Genomic DNA, 16,231 nt, shown 5'->3' on the forward strand with positions numbered 1-16,231 from the left:
TAGGTTCCCTAATGACATTTTGTGGAAGTTTGAATTTTCGCTTCCTTGGAATGCTGACAACTGTAACGGAACACAAATATTCAGTTTTCTATTCACAATGTTTTCATAAAACTACATATGGGTTATAGCATGATTCATTAGTCTCTAGTAAAAATAATTATATGTTCTCTTATAAATTATCCTATAAATGAAACTCTCTCCTGTCTTAGCCAAATTTTAATTTTTTAATTTTCATTTTAATCTATTTTATTTGTTCTTTGAGAATTTCATATTATGTTTGTATCATATTTACCCTCCTTCTGTCAACTCTTCCCAGATCTATCCCTGCTTCTGTACCAACCACAACCTTGTGCCTTAAAAGAATATATCAAGACAAATCAGTGTCATCCGCATATTCTAGGATGTGACCACTTGAGAATGGTAAACTTAACAGGAGAACTTGACTCTAACTCCCACAGCTATCAATTACCAGTAGCTCCTTAGCTAGGGCTTCATGTTGTGATTTGATCTGGCTTGAGCATGTACCAGTCTTGTACATGCTGTCACAACTACTGTGACTTATATGCAGCTGTCCTGCTATATCCAGAAGACACTGCTTCCTTGCAGTCATCAGCCACTGCTAACTCGTACATTCTTTATGCTCCTTCTTCCACAATTATTCCTGAAATCTCCTCCATTTCCAATAACCACCGTATCACCCACATGAACACAACTTGGGCATTAAAAGAACATGGATGTCTCAATCACTGAATGTAACCACTTGAATAAATTTTTATTCACATTTACTAAAACCCTAATAGATCCCTGTATGGCAAGCTGCCTGCTTAGGGGTATGCCTGACCATGCCTGCTAAGGCATGGTCAGGGTGATGTAGAGTGAGAGTTTTAGGTGACTAGATTTCACTTTCGGTTTCCTTTCCGGCTTGCTGTACAGACTGCTGCCATGCCAGCTGACTAGGTCGCTCTGTAAGTAAGACTTTTCCTATTAAATACCCTTATATTTCTACTTGACTCCGTGTTGGTAATTCTCCACTTTATCTGGTGTCAGGAGTGGGACCCCCTAATGAATACTTTGAAAATTTAAAATAAGACATTTTTGTTTAAGCAGGCAGCAAACCTGGGGCTTCGTCAGCAAGTTAAATGCTATGCCACTGGGCTTGTTACCTGCTAGTTGACTTTCTCATTGCTCTGACAAAAGCACCTTATAGAAAGAAGAGCTTCCTTTGGCTCACAGTTTGAGGGTGTCATAAGATGTCATGGCAGGCAAATTAGGAGCATGAGAAGGCTGTCCACATTTTGTCCATGGTTAGGAAACAGAGAGAGATACATATTGGTTCTGAGCTTACTTTTTTCCTTTGTACTCACTCCAGAAATCCCAAAACGTGTAGGTGCCTTCCACAGTTATGGTTTGTCTTCCCATCTCATTTAATGAACTCTAGAAACTCCCTTACAGACATTCCCAAGGGTTTTTCGCCTATGTGAATCTAGTTTTTGTCAAGTTGACAATGTTAACCATCATCCCAAACCCTTCAATTAAAAAAAAAAGTGATCCATTTATTTATGTCTTTTTGAGATAAGATTTATTAGATAGCCCAGTCTAGCCTCAAAACTGTGATCCTTCTGTCTCAGCTGCCTGAATGCTGGTACTAAACGTATTCCATACTATGTCCAGTTAAAAAACAATCCTTTTAAAGAGGTTTCTTTTTTGATGTGTTCAAATCACAACCTAGCAGATGTGGTACCCTTATTTCCCATCTAAAAATGAAAGAAAAACTTGCTCTTTCAAGTTTCCCTTTTATATGTTCTCTTTTATATATGGATACTCAAAACATAAGTGAAAAGGGGCAGAGTAAAACATGTTACTATTCTTACATGGTCAGAATAAACTGATTGGTGTTCTTCACAGTTCTGGAGATTAGAAGTCCAACATGGAAGTGACAGCAGGGGACCTGTCTGCTTGGCTTGCCAATGGCTATCTTCTCACTGCACCCTCAAGGCAACCTGGCCTCTGAGGACCTTTTAATTTCCCACTCCTAAAGCACCAAGCCTGTTGAACTGGGACTCTGCTTTTATCAAGTCTTTAAGCATGAATTCCTTTGTAAAGGCCATAGTTCTAAACACAGCCACACTGGAGGTTAGTAGCTCATTATATGAACTTGGGAGGATCATACTGTAGTCCTAACAGAAAATACCAACACTTAACCCTGATCCTCAGCAACAATGAAAGAGTGAATTGGCATTGACACTGTGTCTATGGGCCATCTTATTTGTGCCTTTTTACAAAACTAGGGAGAGAGTCTTTCTGTCAGTTTCTATCAGTTTATCCCTAGAAGAGGCCTAAATTGTACCATAAAATTTTAAGACATGTGAGTGCTAAAGCTTACAAGAACAATTTCACTTGTATTTGCTTTTTTACTAATTTTGAAACTTTAAATTTTAGTGATGTTCTATAATATCATGCCATTTCATGAAATAGAAACTATTACCAAGGAAGTTTCACCTGAATATAGAATAACCAATTTTTAAAAGCTTCCTGTCAAACAGAATGACCTTGGCAGTCACTTGCATTCTTCCTCAAATTGTTACAACCAATATGTTTATGAGAGCAATTAAGTGGCATGAAAATGGCAGTACAAGCATGTAACTTCAGCATTTGGGAGCCTGGGGCAGGAACATTGCAAATTTGTGGCCAGCTTAGGTTAAATAGTGAGAATCTTTGCTTTTAAAAAAGCAATGATGAACAAAAACAAACAAAAAATGAAATGAAGGAGGCAGAGACAGGAGGATTTCTTTAACTTCGAGGCCAGCCTGGGTAATGGAGATAGTTCCAGAACAGCCTAGACTATAAAAAGAACACACACACACACACACACACACACACACACACACACACACACACACACACACACAAAGACAAAAATCCTAAAAACCTGAATTGAAAAGTAACAAAAAATCAAAACTTTCTCATTAAATAAACAAATATATTGGTTCACAACAGAACTCTGCAAGATGGATTTTACTTCATGAATAGCAGGATATAGTATATATTAGGGCTCTTGAAAGGAACAAAACTAATGGGATGGATATACATACACATATATATGTATGTGTGTGTATATATGTATATGTATATGAATATATATCCTTCCTACACACAGACACACACACACACAAACACACACACACACACATGCACACACATGTGCACACACACACATACACACAGATTTTAAAATAGTAACAGCACAAAGAATTGCATCAATGATCTGAGAAACTGGTAGTTCCTCTGACCTTGAGGCTGGTTGTCTCAGCATTTGGAAAAGCCTCACAATGTCTGTCTGTCACTAGGGAGAGGCAGATCAATTGAAAAGCAGATAAGTCAGTACTTGCTCATTATTCAAGGCTGGGTGCCTCTCTAGTCTCAATCTGGCACTGGAAGCCTGGAAAGTTCCAAGGTCCCTAGCCAGGACAAAAGCTTGGAAACACTTGTTATGCCACCAGTGAAGGAAGCAACAGTGGCAACATGGCAGATTAACTGCAGCAAGATGGAGGCCAAGAGAACAAATGGCAAGATGAACTTCTGCCACATCCATTTTAATCCATGCTGGTACCAGAAGGTACTGCCCATATCCAGTGTGAGTCTTCTCACATTATTCAAAACAATCAAGATGCTTCTTCAGGTAAGGCTCCTCCTCACTCCTCACACAGTTCTAATTTGTGTCAAGTTGACATTAAAAGCAAGTATAATACAAGAGTTCAAGCTAAATCACTGGGACTCAGTCTCTCTGTGTGTCTCTTAGATTTGTTACCTCTGTTGCAAATGGCTTCATGCTGAGCTATATTATTTTGACAACTTGCCACCTTTTTTCCTTCAAAAAAATTCTCTGATTCATATCTGCTTGGGGGCTGAGCTTACTCTTGGCTACTGTGTTTAGGGATGGGTGTACTCATTCCCCAACAATTCTCTAAATACCTAGTAATTAGGAAGACATGATTTCCTTTTCAGAATCTCAAGAGTACAAGGACACAGAAGACTGAACAACCCTCACTGTGTGGTTCAGTAACATTTAGGAACAATCTTGCTGATTGCTCATTGGACACTATTTTAGCAGCTCAATTCCTTCACAGTGGGAATGAGTTATAATCAAATAACCACATTGCATCCTAGGAGCCAAAAGTTACTAAAAGTTTTGGTCTAAAAGTTACTCATAGCCCACAGGAGGTATAGGAATAACCTCTGGGAATTTGTTACCTGCATGTAACAGGTGTGACATAGAGATTCCCGTTCATGGGGTTTGTGCCATGAGCTGGGCCAGATGCTTCATAAAAGCTACTTGGGGAATTTGGAAAGGCAAACTGGCCAAACACCTCTTTTAAAAGAATATTTATTTATTTATTTATTTATTTATTTATTTATTTATGTATTTATTTTGGTTTTTGTTTTTTCAAGACAGGGTTTCTCTGTGTAGCTTTGGAGCCTATTCTGGCACTCTGGAGACCAGGCTGAACTTGAACTCACAGAGATCTGCCTGCCTCTGCCTCCCGAGTGCTGGGATTAAAGGCATACGCCACCAATGGCCAGCCAAACATCTTTTATTATGTAATACATTGCTGCTGCCATTGCCTTGTGTTAAATTTCCACCATGCTTGGCGTTCTGCAGTGTGCTTTAAATGCTTTGTCTTCACTTGATTCTCACAAATACTCTGTCACTGTGGTTTCTCCATGAATGTTCAAGAACCTTTAAAAACCTCTGTAAAATCTGTTATAGATTTGGCTGGTCTATGTAATTTGAAATTTGGCAGCCAACATTCAACTCAAAGTCTTCAACTCAAAGACAGCATTATATTGAATCTTAAACCTACTTTTCCCCTCAAACATCCTTACAATACATTATGGTTTAAGTTAGGCTTCATCGTAGTTCCATAGGAGATAGGTTCCATAGGAGATGGTTGTAATAATAAATAAAGATGCAAACATCATAACTGCTTGTCCATAGTTATGAGGCCAGTGTGCAACACAGTTGGAACTAGAAGCTAGTCTCTTTGACTTTCAGTTTGGACAACCTTCCTCTTTCAAGAAACTGGCTTAGCTATCTCTGAACCTCCACTTGGGATATTCTTAATGTGTTTGGTACTTCCATCTGAGAGCCTGTCTATTAAGATCCCCTATTCACTAGGTGTATTTTTCTGTTCTTACTTTCATCTAAACAAACAAGCCAATCCACATTCATCCATATTTTAGTGAGTTTCTACTTTGACTGCACAACACTGGTCAAACAAATGGAACCAACTATATTCTAGATAAGAAGAGTGGGTTCTCTTTTGACTTTGTGAGGTTTCAAGAACTCTGTCTCTTAATACTTCTAGCTGCAGCAGTGGTCCATGCAGCAGGCTGTTCCTGTAAGAAACCAATGTAATAAAGACCCCCCTCCACACACACACACACACACACACACACACACACACACACACACACACACACACACACACTTGACTTCTACCTGTTCCATTAAATCGGTGTGATTACAGCTTGTAGAGATATAAGCATTTGTGAACATAGACAAAATAGAGCAGACAATGCTTTAGGAGTGTATATTGTCTTTCATGTACCCCCAAAATCTAATCTAAGTTATAAACACTTAGTAATTGTGTGAAGTCACTTTCCTCTCATATTGATTGGGAAAGTCCATAGTAACTTGCTAAAACTGCCAGTAACTAAGCAGATTAAATTTCAGTGAACTAAATTTGGAGCAGCTTTTCTCCCTAAACCTTACATTTTATATCCCCTTACAACCTACAACTTTATAGAATAACTGTCAAAATAAATTATGATTAATTTTCATTCTACTGTTCATATAGTTAGGATAACATATGACACTTGCACCCCCAATCCTGAAAGACAAATATTAGTTTATTTATTCTCTACAAAGAGGAGCATGATATTTTTTTTCAAAATCTGTCTGAAATGTACACATTTAGAAATCAGTATACACAATGCACTATGTGATACTTTTCAAAGATGACATCATTCTAATTGAAAAATTGTTCAGATTCTTAATTTTTGGCCTAATGATTTGGGGGGTTCTAGGATCTCAAATGATAAGAAAATAGTTAAACAAATTAAACAGCCCACATACAGGTAAATTCTACCATGTGGAATTTTGAAATTCTTCCTTTTAAGTACCTTTACAAATTAAGACTCACTTAGAAATGGTACTAGATTGTTCTAATATGGTAATATTTGAATAAATGATCTCTCCCCCCTCTGCAGAAATATGTTTCACAGGAATTTAAAAGTCCCAATACTGTTTTCTTTTTAAGTATTTATCACTTTTTAGGCAAAAGTATCTTAAAACCTCAATGATGCAAATTTTTATATTGACAATTTAAATATAGAAATAATAGCCTTTTAAATCTTTCTATGTTGAAGTAAGCTACCCCAAATTGTAATTACAATAGTATCTAATATGCAATTACAATAGTATCTAATATAACTTATCATGAAGAAATAAATTCTCAATATTTATTGTAATGTTTGTTAAAGCATGTAGTTAAAAACCATGATTGATTTTGAGAAGTGATTCATTTCCAGCATGAACAAAACTATTACTGTGCAGCTTTCTCTGTAGATTTCAAATGTTGACTATTTTGATTTTTAATATTGGAATAGAATTGAGCACCAACATCATGTTTTAAGGTTAAAAGTGTTTCTAATCTACAATACTTTGATAAAAATACTGTTTTTCTTACACAAATTTATGCACCTCTGTGTTTTATGCTATCTCAAAAAATGCAGTTATATGCCCTGGAAATTTCAGAAAGTGATCTGAATTAGAAAGTATTTGTATATATGTATTTAATCCAGAATTAGTTCATACTGAATTAAGGTGAGCTCTAATTCAGCGATTATATGAAAATAGGCGTATACACAGCAAAGATCTGAAATACAGTAGCTGAAAACAAAAACCACCAAGAATTGGTAGGAGACACCAGAAGCTGGAAAGAAGCCAGCACAGAGTCTTGAAAAAGCTGTAGTCCTGTCAGCTCCTTTATTTCAGTCTTATGACCTCCTCAACTGTGGACTTCTATTTTAAACTACACAGCCATGGTTTGTTATGACTACCATTGAAAAGACATTTTTGGTTCTGCCTTCTCTCCAAACTCCTTCCCAACAACCAGTAGATATTTCTCTCCTCATCTGAGGACATGCAACAGCTCTGCATAGGCATCTAATAGAATGATGCTGTGCTCCATACACAGTGGGGAAGTATCAGCACAAACCTCATATAACGTTAACTTGAACCTCCGTTACACTGTCTTGACGTTTTTTGCTAGACCGGACACCACTATCTTCACAAGCCAATCTCTGTGGCGTAGCACCCACCCTCACAACAAATATTCTCACAGTTTTCTTCAACACATGCTCTGATCTCATTCCTGTTCCTTCTGACTTCTGAAGTAAGATCAAAAATCTGTCTGATGATTGTTCAATGAACACAGTATCTGGGCTATGCATTCCATGTAGTACAATTCTCATTAAGGTAACTAGGTACTGCAAAGTATCGGGTCTTTTTGCAGAAGTCTACAAGGTTGTGAAGTATTTTGGGTCAAAGTGCAACCAGGTAGACACATTTAAATATACACATTTGGGATTCAAACATGACAACTGCCATTGTAACATAGTTAACCTTAAAATATAATGACAGGAGAGAAGGGAAGGGTAGGGAAAAAAGAGACAGGGAAAGGGATGATAAAAGAAAGGGAAAGAGAGAAGCCTAGAGAAAGAAATTACAAGCATGAGGAGGATTATATCAATACAGATGTCTCCCTGTTTACACATCATAAACTGAAAATATCATAAATAAATAGATATACACATCCTCCCAAGCCCCTAAATGCAGCAACACAGCACACTATGGTCTTGATACTTCCTTTCCTCTGTACTCAAGGCTGGCTGGATGCTGTCTCCTGAGTCTGCTCTTCTGCATTTCTAGAGGGTACAACACTGAATGTCACTGCCAAAGGATCAAAGAAGATAGTAACCAGACATTAAAAGACAACCGGATTTACTTTAGGAGTCACTTGACAAACATATCCCAATTGGAACCTCCCATTATCCTACAGCATTTTATGTGTAGCTACTAAAGATATCAAACTGCCCCTGTGACCAGGTGACAAACATTTATGTTTCATGCTCTGTGGTGGCTATCAGTCTTCACTTAAGTTGTTTTGGAGACTGAGACAACTGCAGACAACCTGTAAACTAATAGTGGGATATACATCCCAATAAAATTTATTGGAAGATCAGACAGCAGATTGAAAATACCTATAGGCCATAAATGCTCCTCAATGGTTAGAAGAATCCTGGAAAAGTAGTAGAAAATTATTGGGGGAAGTAGAAAAGGCAGCTAAACCCTTATCTGAAACATCCAGCAGGCCTTGCCTACGTGCAGCAGCTCATTGAAGTAGACTAAGAATTCCTGTTTGACAAGAGCAAATGTTACATGAGAAAATGGTGAATGTATATGCATATCTATGCATATTGGTATAAAGTTGTTTAATATTTAATAATTTCACCACAACACTTTAAACCTCAGGTAAATGAAAACTCTGCTTCCATATAATTTTAAGGAATGTATTGCTTATTTTAAACCTCATAAAAATCTTATTAACTTTAAAGGCCTGATAGTTGTTTTAGTAAAATTCTTCACCAAACCCAGAAAAATGTCTGATTTTACACAGAATTGTATTTAGCTAATATCAGGTAGTATTTTCTTCTTTAATAGTTGATTCCTATTTCTTTTGCATGTAGGTTTTTTTGCCAATTATAAAGATATAATTAATATAATAAATCATTCAGTAGGTGATAATGCTGACCTGGGTTTATCTCACCTGATTATGGAAAAAATCTATATTAAGGAAATGTAGAAGGAGAATTAGAGATATTTATCCAGAATATGTGTACAGTATACAGATTGAAAACATATAATATATGGCAAAAATTCCCAGGAGAGGGAATCTTCCTCACTAAACATGTTAGTGTGTTAGAAGCATATTCATGTTTTTATTCATGTAACTATAAGCTAACTAAATTCAGAAGAAACTCTGATCTTCAGCCTTGACAAATATTACAGTTGAGGGGGTATGAAATACCATGGGAGGGGCTTATGAGCTTTCATCTGCCATGAAAACAGCCCCTAGTGGTACTAGGCATTACACCCAGGCATTCCTGTATGAAAGAACCCCACTACTGAGTTACATCCTTAGCCTTGTTTTGTGCTTTTCATTTCAAGACAGGACTTCACCGAGTTGCCTGGCCTGGCCTTGTAGCAAAGGTAGGCCTTGAGTTTTTTAATCTCCTACTTAAGCCTCACAAGGAGCTGATTCAGAAGCAGAATGAGCATAAGATGCCAGTTCTCCATTGAGGCTCTTTCCTAATGCAGAGACAGCAAAGGTTAGCAGAGATAGTCATCTGTCAATTGTTAGGTCATCACTGAAAAACGATCCAGATGATAGGCACACATTGTAGCCATTCTCCTTGGAATCAATGAATCACAAAATTATTTGGGGTTTTTTCTTTTAAAATTAGATTTCAAATCTTTGAAAATTCATTGCTTGTATGTAATGTATTGATATCACAGTTTTTCTACCACCATTACCTTCTCTTTTCTCCTTTCCACTTCTGGTCACTTCCCTTCTGCTTCCCAAGTAGACCTTTTCTATTTCCGTTTGTGTGTGTGTGTGTGTGTGTGTGTGTGTGTGTGTGTGTGTGTGTGTGTGTATGCATGTGTGAATGTATGTGTACATGTGTACCAGTCTATTGCAAGTAGTCACAGATTCTGTGTTCATAATTGCCTTGGCCATACCATATCTCAAAGACAGGATTTTATAACATTTACTCCCATCCTTCATTTTTACATCCCTGCAACCTGATCCTCTGCAACATCTCCTGGACCTTTGAGTGTGTGATATAGATGTCCTCTAAGGCTGTTTCTGATATAACATGCCTCCTTTATTAAGTATGTAATGTCGTCTTCTAATTCATGTATCTCAAAATGTGGTTGTTGGGCCAGCAACATCAGCACCACCTAGGAAATTGTACATGGGGATTATAAGGTTCCACTCAGGCCCTATTAAATTTGGGGCCAGAAATTTGGAATTTTGCTTCATACCAAGAATTACAAATCACTGTTCCAGGAGAAGCAAAGCTCATAAATGCCATCTATGGAGGAGGAAGACATTGAGAATGCTAACATAGAGAAGTTTGGGGACAACCAAGCTTACATAATTAAATGTTTTAAGATGTCAATTTGTCCGTAGAATGCATGATAAAAATATTATATCTGGATAAACTCAACTTTATAAAAATGAACACTCAGGGATAACACTACTGAGTACAATGTAATTATATTAATATAGAAAATTTTATATATTCATTCTTAGAATAGTTTATTTTCTCAGGTGCTTGATATAAATGATTAGGTCACTCATGGACTTTTCTCAGTTGGGAGATTGAATCCTGTCACAGCAGGTTATTTATATTTCAAAATGTTTAGTTTTTGCTTGAGTGAGAAATTTGTACTTTGGCATGATTCCATTAATTCTGTAGAATCAGGAACATAGTTATAATAATGTCTGTCTATATGCCACGAAACCTGTTATGCTTCTGTGTAGCTCACTAAGTTTGTCATGTTATAGGAAAGTTTCAACTTCCTTTAAATGTTGTTGGCTTACTATTTCAACAAAATTTACTTGAATTGGGAGAAAATGTCATTGAATATTTCTTAAATATAATAAACTCTAAAAACCCAAGCCATAAAAATTCTATTTGGACACCAGAGAACTATTTGTTATTTTCATGTTATGAGTCTTGCATGCATGCATGTCTGCACCTTGTTCCCACAGAGGCTAGATAAGAGGCATAAAATCCCTTTGAACTGCAGTGATAAATGGTATAAGTCACTGTGTGGATGTTACAAAAGGGTCATGGGTCACTCACTGGTCCTCTGGAAAAGAAGCAAGTGATCTAACCACTGAGCAATCTCTCTAGCACTCTCTGGCTTGTTTTATAATTTAGTATTACTCAGACTTTTAATTGAAAGGATGCACTTAAATGTTACTTTATATTTTACATAAATTATATAAAATATACTTTAAATTATATTATCTATTAAATTATACATTAAATAGACTTATTCATAGACTATTATGCTTATAAGAGATGATGATATTGTTTAGCACAAGTATTTTTAACTGTTTTACTCATTGACAGTTCATACATATAATGAGTTGTGGTCATGTTTCACATCACCAATAACAACCTTTCACCATCCACTCTCCTAGCCACACCCTGCCCTACTCTCCTGTCTGTTTTTGTGTGTATATAACTCACTGAGTTTACTTGGAATTGCTTGTCTGGACAAATATAGAAGATTATTTACTGGGCAACTTATCAGAGGCTACATCAGAAGAAAGTAACACCTGCTCCCTAGGGGGATGAGAAATTTTAAACATTTGGAGGAAAAATTCATGAAGTCATATAGCAAGGAATGTTCTCTCTCTTATTTATTTATTTATTTATTTATTTATTTATTTATTTATTTATTTATTTTGGTTTTTCGAGACAGGGTTTCTCTGTGTAGCTTTGGAGCCTATCCGGGCACTCGCTCTGGAGACCAGGGTGGCCTTGAACTCATAGAGATCCACCTGCCTCTGCCTCCCAAGTGCTGGGATTAAAGGCGTGCACCACCAACGCCCGGCAGCAAGGAATGTTTTTGATGGTTTAAATATATCTACTTTCTTTTCTCTGTATAAGATACACAGTTTGGCAATCTACTTTCTTGTTTATGGTGTAAGGTATCTGCTCTTGATCCTCTAAACTGTTTAAAGCCATTGGATTACACATTAGTAGATTAGGAAAATAATGACACACTTGGTGATGCATTTTCAATTTTCCAAATAATGTGAAAAATCTATAAAACTGCAATAAACTGGTACATCTCAAACATTGAAGTCATTGGAACATTTTTGAAGTGTTCTAATGTCTTTCTTTCTTTCTTTCTTTCTTTCTTTCTTTTTTCTTTTTATTTAGCAACAATCTTATTTTACATATCAACCTTCCCTGTTCCCTCTCCCTTCCATCCTCCCATGCCCTCTATCAAACCCCCCAACCCACCCCTCACCCACTCCCCAAGGTTAATGAGGCCTTCCAAGGGGGGGTGTTAATCAAAGTCTGTCACATCATTTGGGAAAGAGCCTAGGCCCTCCTCCGTGTATCTAGACTGAAATAATATCCCTCCATGTGGAATGGGCTCCCAAAATCCATTTGTGCACTAGGGATAAATACTGCTTCCACTGTTAGAGGACCCAGAAATTGCCCAGGCCTCCTAACTGGCACCCACATTCAGAGGGCTTGTTTCGATCCAACGCTGGTTCCCCAGCTTTATGACTAGGGTCCCTATGCTCTCACTAGGTCAGGATAGCTGTTTCTGTGGGTTTCTCCAGCACAGTCTTGACTGCTTTGCTCATCCACCCTCCCTATCTACAACTGGATTCCAGGAGTTTGGTTCAGTGTTTTGCTGTGTGTGTCTGCTTCTGCTTCCATCAGTTACTGGATGAACGTTCTAGGATGGCAATAAGGGTAGTCATCAATCTCATTATAGGGGAAGGGCATCAAAGGCAGCCTCTCCACTACTTAAATGTAACCTCAATTCAGCTTTACAGTGAAGCAATGTTTGTAGTTAAACTCTTTTGCCAATAGGTGGCATAAAAACTTTAATATTTATTTGAATAGTTAACTTAGTGAAGAAATGTATCAAAAACTGTTCTCAAAAAGAAATAAAAATACCAGGGTTCAATACCAACCGCCTCAAAAAATTAATTAAACAATTTGCATATAATCAGTCTTTGCTTCCTATTTTACAGCTACTCTTAAGAGAGTTCGACTGGTTGATGGCAGTGGACCTCATGAGGGCAGAGTGGAGGTCTTTCACCAGGGTCGGTGGGGCACAGTCTGTGATGACCGCTGGGATATTCGTGCTGGACAAGTAGTCTGCAGGAGTCTAGGATACCAAGATGTTCAAGCCGTGCACAAGAGAGCTCACTTTGGACAAGGTAATCTCAAATCTGATTGTTTCTTTAAAACGTGAAGTAACCTTTTAAAAAAACATTTCCGTTTTGAGAATTTCAAACATGGGGACTGAATGTATATCACTATTTCTCCTCCCTTCCTCCCCCAACTCCTCCAACCCAGTGCCGAAATTCTTAAAAGCAGGCAGTGTTTAACCATTTGGAAAGCAAGTAGGTACAGAAGTGTGTAGGTCAAAATAAAAGAATTCTTCAGAAAGTTTTGAAGGAAAGTAACACGTTTATAAAAATGCACATATATAATATATATATATATATATATAATATATATAATAATGCTGAACACATTAACAATATTGACAATGGGTCACAATTACACCCTTTCCCTAAGAGAGTGTCCATGATAGATAAGAAGAGATGGATTTGAGCAGATTCTGTGTCTTCAAATGAGTGCTTTCATCATGTAAAGAAACCACATGTGCAACAGTGTGGAGATTTGTGTACCCACATTAAGTTCCTGCTTATATGTTTTTATTTAATTTGTGCTATAAACTGTGAATTGGAGAAACAAAGGAAATGGAAAACATCTATAATTACCATAATACAATGAACGGACATGGTTATAAACTTCCCATCCCTACCACACATTCAGGATTTTTTTTTTCTACCTCAAAAGTTGTGAGTTTATCTAGTATGGGATCCCACAGCTATACTCAGAGCCCTGGGGAGGCTGAGGCAGGAGGATATGAAGTCAAGGATAGCCTAGGCAATCTATCAAGGCCCACTCAAACAAGTAAAACACATAAAAATAGCAGCAATGATATGTGCAGTGGGTAAGCATCATTCTGCTCTTAAATTGACTTTTCAGAATAATATAATTCCAGTTGGTAGGTTAATTTTTTGTAAGAGAAGAGTTAAAAGAACTGAACTGGCAGTGTGAGTTTCCACATGTTGTAGAGAAAACTAAACATCTGTTTGATTAAAAAAAAAAAAGACAGAATGGAAGTCTGTTTGTTTTAAATAAATATCTTCTAAGACTTTGCTGCCTAAAAGTCAGGTATCTCTGGGTTTAACAGAATATGTCATTTCTGCCACACTGTCTCTATACCTGGTAAATGACCAACCCTACTTCTGGTTTAGAATAACAGCATGTATGTAGCTTGTATTCTCAAGCTCTGTCTTCACTGGAGAAAAAAAGGGTCACCAAATTTACATTTATTCATTAAGACACACACAGTTAATTCATCTCTTATAGCTTCAATTGAACCTTTCATCTATTAGAGAAAGAACATCACAGTCAAAGAACCTAAGTAGAATAATTTTAATTTGAGAGACCTAATAAGCTTCAGCAAAATGCAGTGGTTCTTTACCTTGTTTATCTGAGTACGGAGGCTTGTGATGGTTTCAAATATGTCTTTTATGCTTGGGGGAAAGAGCATTGGGAAAGGGCATGATCCTGATTTTTCACTAACTATAAGGACCAGCCTCCCAAGTCAAATATTGTGGAGATGCCATCCCTAGACATACTAAGGGATATACCTTACCATCTAGGAGATTCAAAATCCAGTCAAGCTGTAAGGAGGTTTAACTATCACCTGGTTCTTTCAAGCTTGTACTTGTTCCAAGGAAATACCCATCTGAGCACATGGCCTGAAAATGTTTTCTTTATCAGCAAAGAATGCCAAGATAGGATTTAGCATCAGGCGAAATTATGTATGCAGCCATTTCATGACAAATCTCTTCGATGTTCTCTTTTTGTCATAACAGTTCTTTTCAAATAGGCCTGACTTAATGAGGCTGTGCATGTATGGTATAAGATAATTCTAAACACCATCTGCAAACTTCTTCCAATAAATCCATACAGTGGACATGCACATTACTTCTTACACGTTTTCGAGCAGTTTATGAGGCAAGTTAGAAAGACAAGAAGCTTTAGAATTCAGAAGATGGGCATTGAAACCTCAGCCTTGGTACACTTTTTCTTAGCATTTCAGTAAAATGAGAACCATACTGTGACAGATCTGTTTGGAATCTCAAGGGTAGGAACATGTGAAAAAGCAACCACTAGATGCCTGCCTAGTACTGCCTAGTACTCTGCGGTCTGTGCTCACAACCAGTACCCAATCAACAATTAGAAGTACATTTGGCACTCAGCTTGAAAGTAGAGCTGGAACTTGCTAGTGTGATACTACACATTGACATCAGAGAGACTCCATGAGTCAGCAAGTTTAATGTAATTTTTGGTTGTGAGAATGTGTGAAAAGAGGTCTGGAAACACTGCTCTGTGTCAGCCCAACACTTCCTTCAGTTCTCTAGAACTCACTACCAACCTGCTGAGAAACGATTAGGAAAAAAAATAAATAATGAAGCAAGATGGGTGGGAAAACAGAAATAAACAAAACCAACATGGGTGATTCCAAATGAAAACATTCTGAAATGTAAGTGTCATGGTCTACATCATGGAATATTATATGACACAGACTTGCCCAGGAAGCTACTTTGGGATTAGCCCAGGTGAACAACTAGTTTGGTAAGATATTTGGAACTTTGTACTAATACCACTCCACATCTAATTCCAGTTCAACCCAGGAGATGGGGGAAAGGCAGTTGTGACTGCAGAATACAGATAGAAAAGAAAACCTAGAGATATGAATGAATGGTAGGAAGCAAAAGAAAAACATGCATGTGAGTTTTAGTTCACTGATTATTTGCTTGGGGAAATATGAAGAATCCAGTTAATTTTATATTGTCTACAGCTGCCAAAATTTAAACAAAAACAGAAGAATTTTAATTCATCCACTTTATACAATTCCCCCATTTCAAAGGGATTGTAGTTTTCTGGACACAGTTTCCTCCAACACACTCTCCTTTCTTTTCTTTTCTTTTCTTTTCTTTTCTTTTCTTTTCTTTTCTCTTCCTTTCTTTCTTTTCTTTCAGGTTTCAAAATAGCAAACCTGGCTTACCAGAGATAATCCTTGTTAGCTTTAAGAACAATTAGTTTTGCAGCTGCAAGGGAAATGATTTATTGGAATAAGCTTAAAGCATGCTCCTTTAGATAGGTTCTTTATTTGCATACACTGTTTGCATAAAGTGGGATGTTCTTTGTTTTCCTGAGAAGTAGAAACCAGTGAGTTTCAGGCAGCACA

At 37.2% G+C, this 16,231-nt stretch overlaps 1 protein-coding gene across 1 annotated transcript in view; it reads left to right on the forward strand.

The window, feature by feature from the left end:
- Positions 1 to 16,231, forward strand: part of Msr1 (macrophage scavenger receptor 1) — a 69,646-nt gene that overhangs the window by 47,043 nt on the left and 6,372 nt on the right. Inside the window, exon 9 of the mRNA XM_027391222.2 lies at positions 12,924 to 13,112. Within this exon, the coding sequence (XP_027247023.2) occupies positions 12,924 to 13,112 (189 nt within the window). The remainder of the gene's footprint in view (positions 1 to 12,923; positions 13,113 to 16,231) is intronic.

This window comes from Cricetulus griseus (genome assembly GCF_003668045.3).
Source record: "Cricetulus griseus strain 17A/GY chromosome 1 unlocalized genomic scaffold, alternate assembly CriGri-PICRH-1.0 chr1_1, whole genome shotgun sequence".
In the NCBI taxonomy this organism is placed as follows: domain Eukaryota; kingdom Metazoa; phylum Chordata; class Mammalia; order Rodentia; family Cricetidae; genus Cricetulus; species Cricetulus griseus.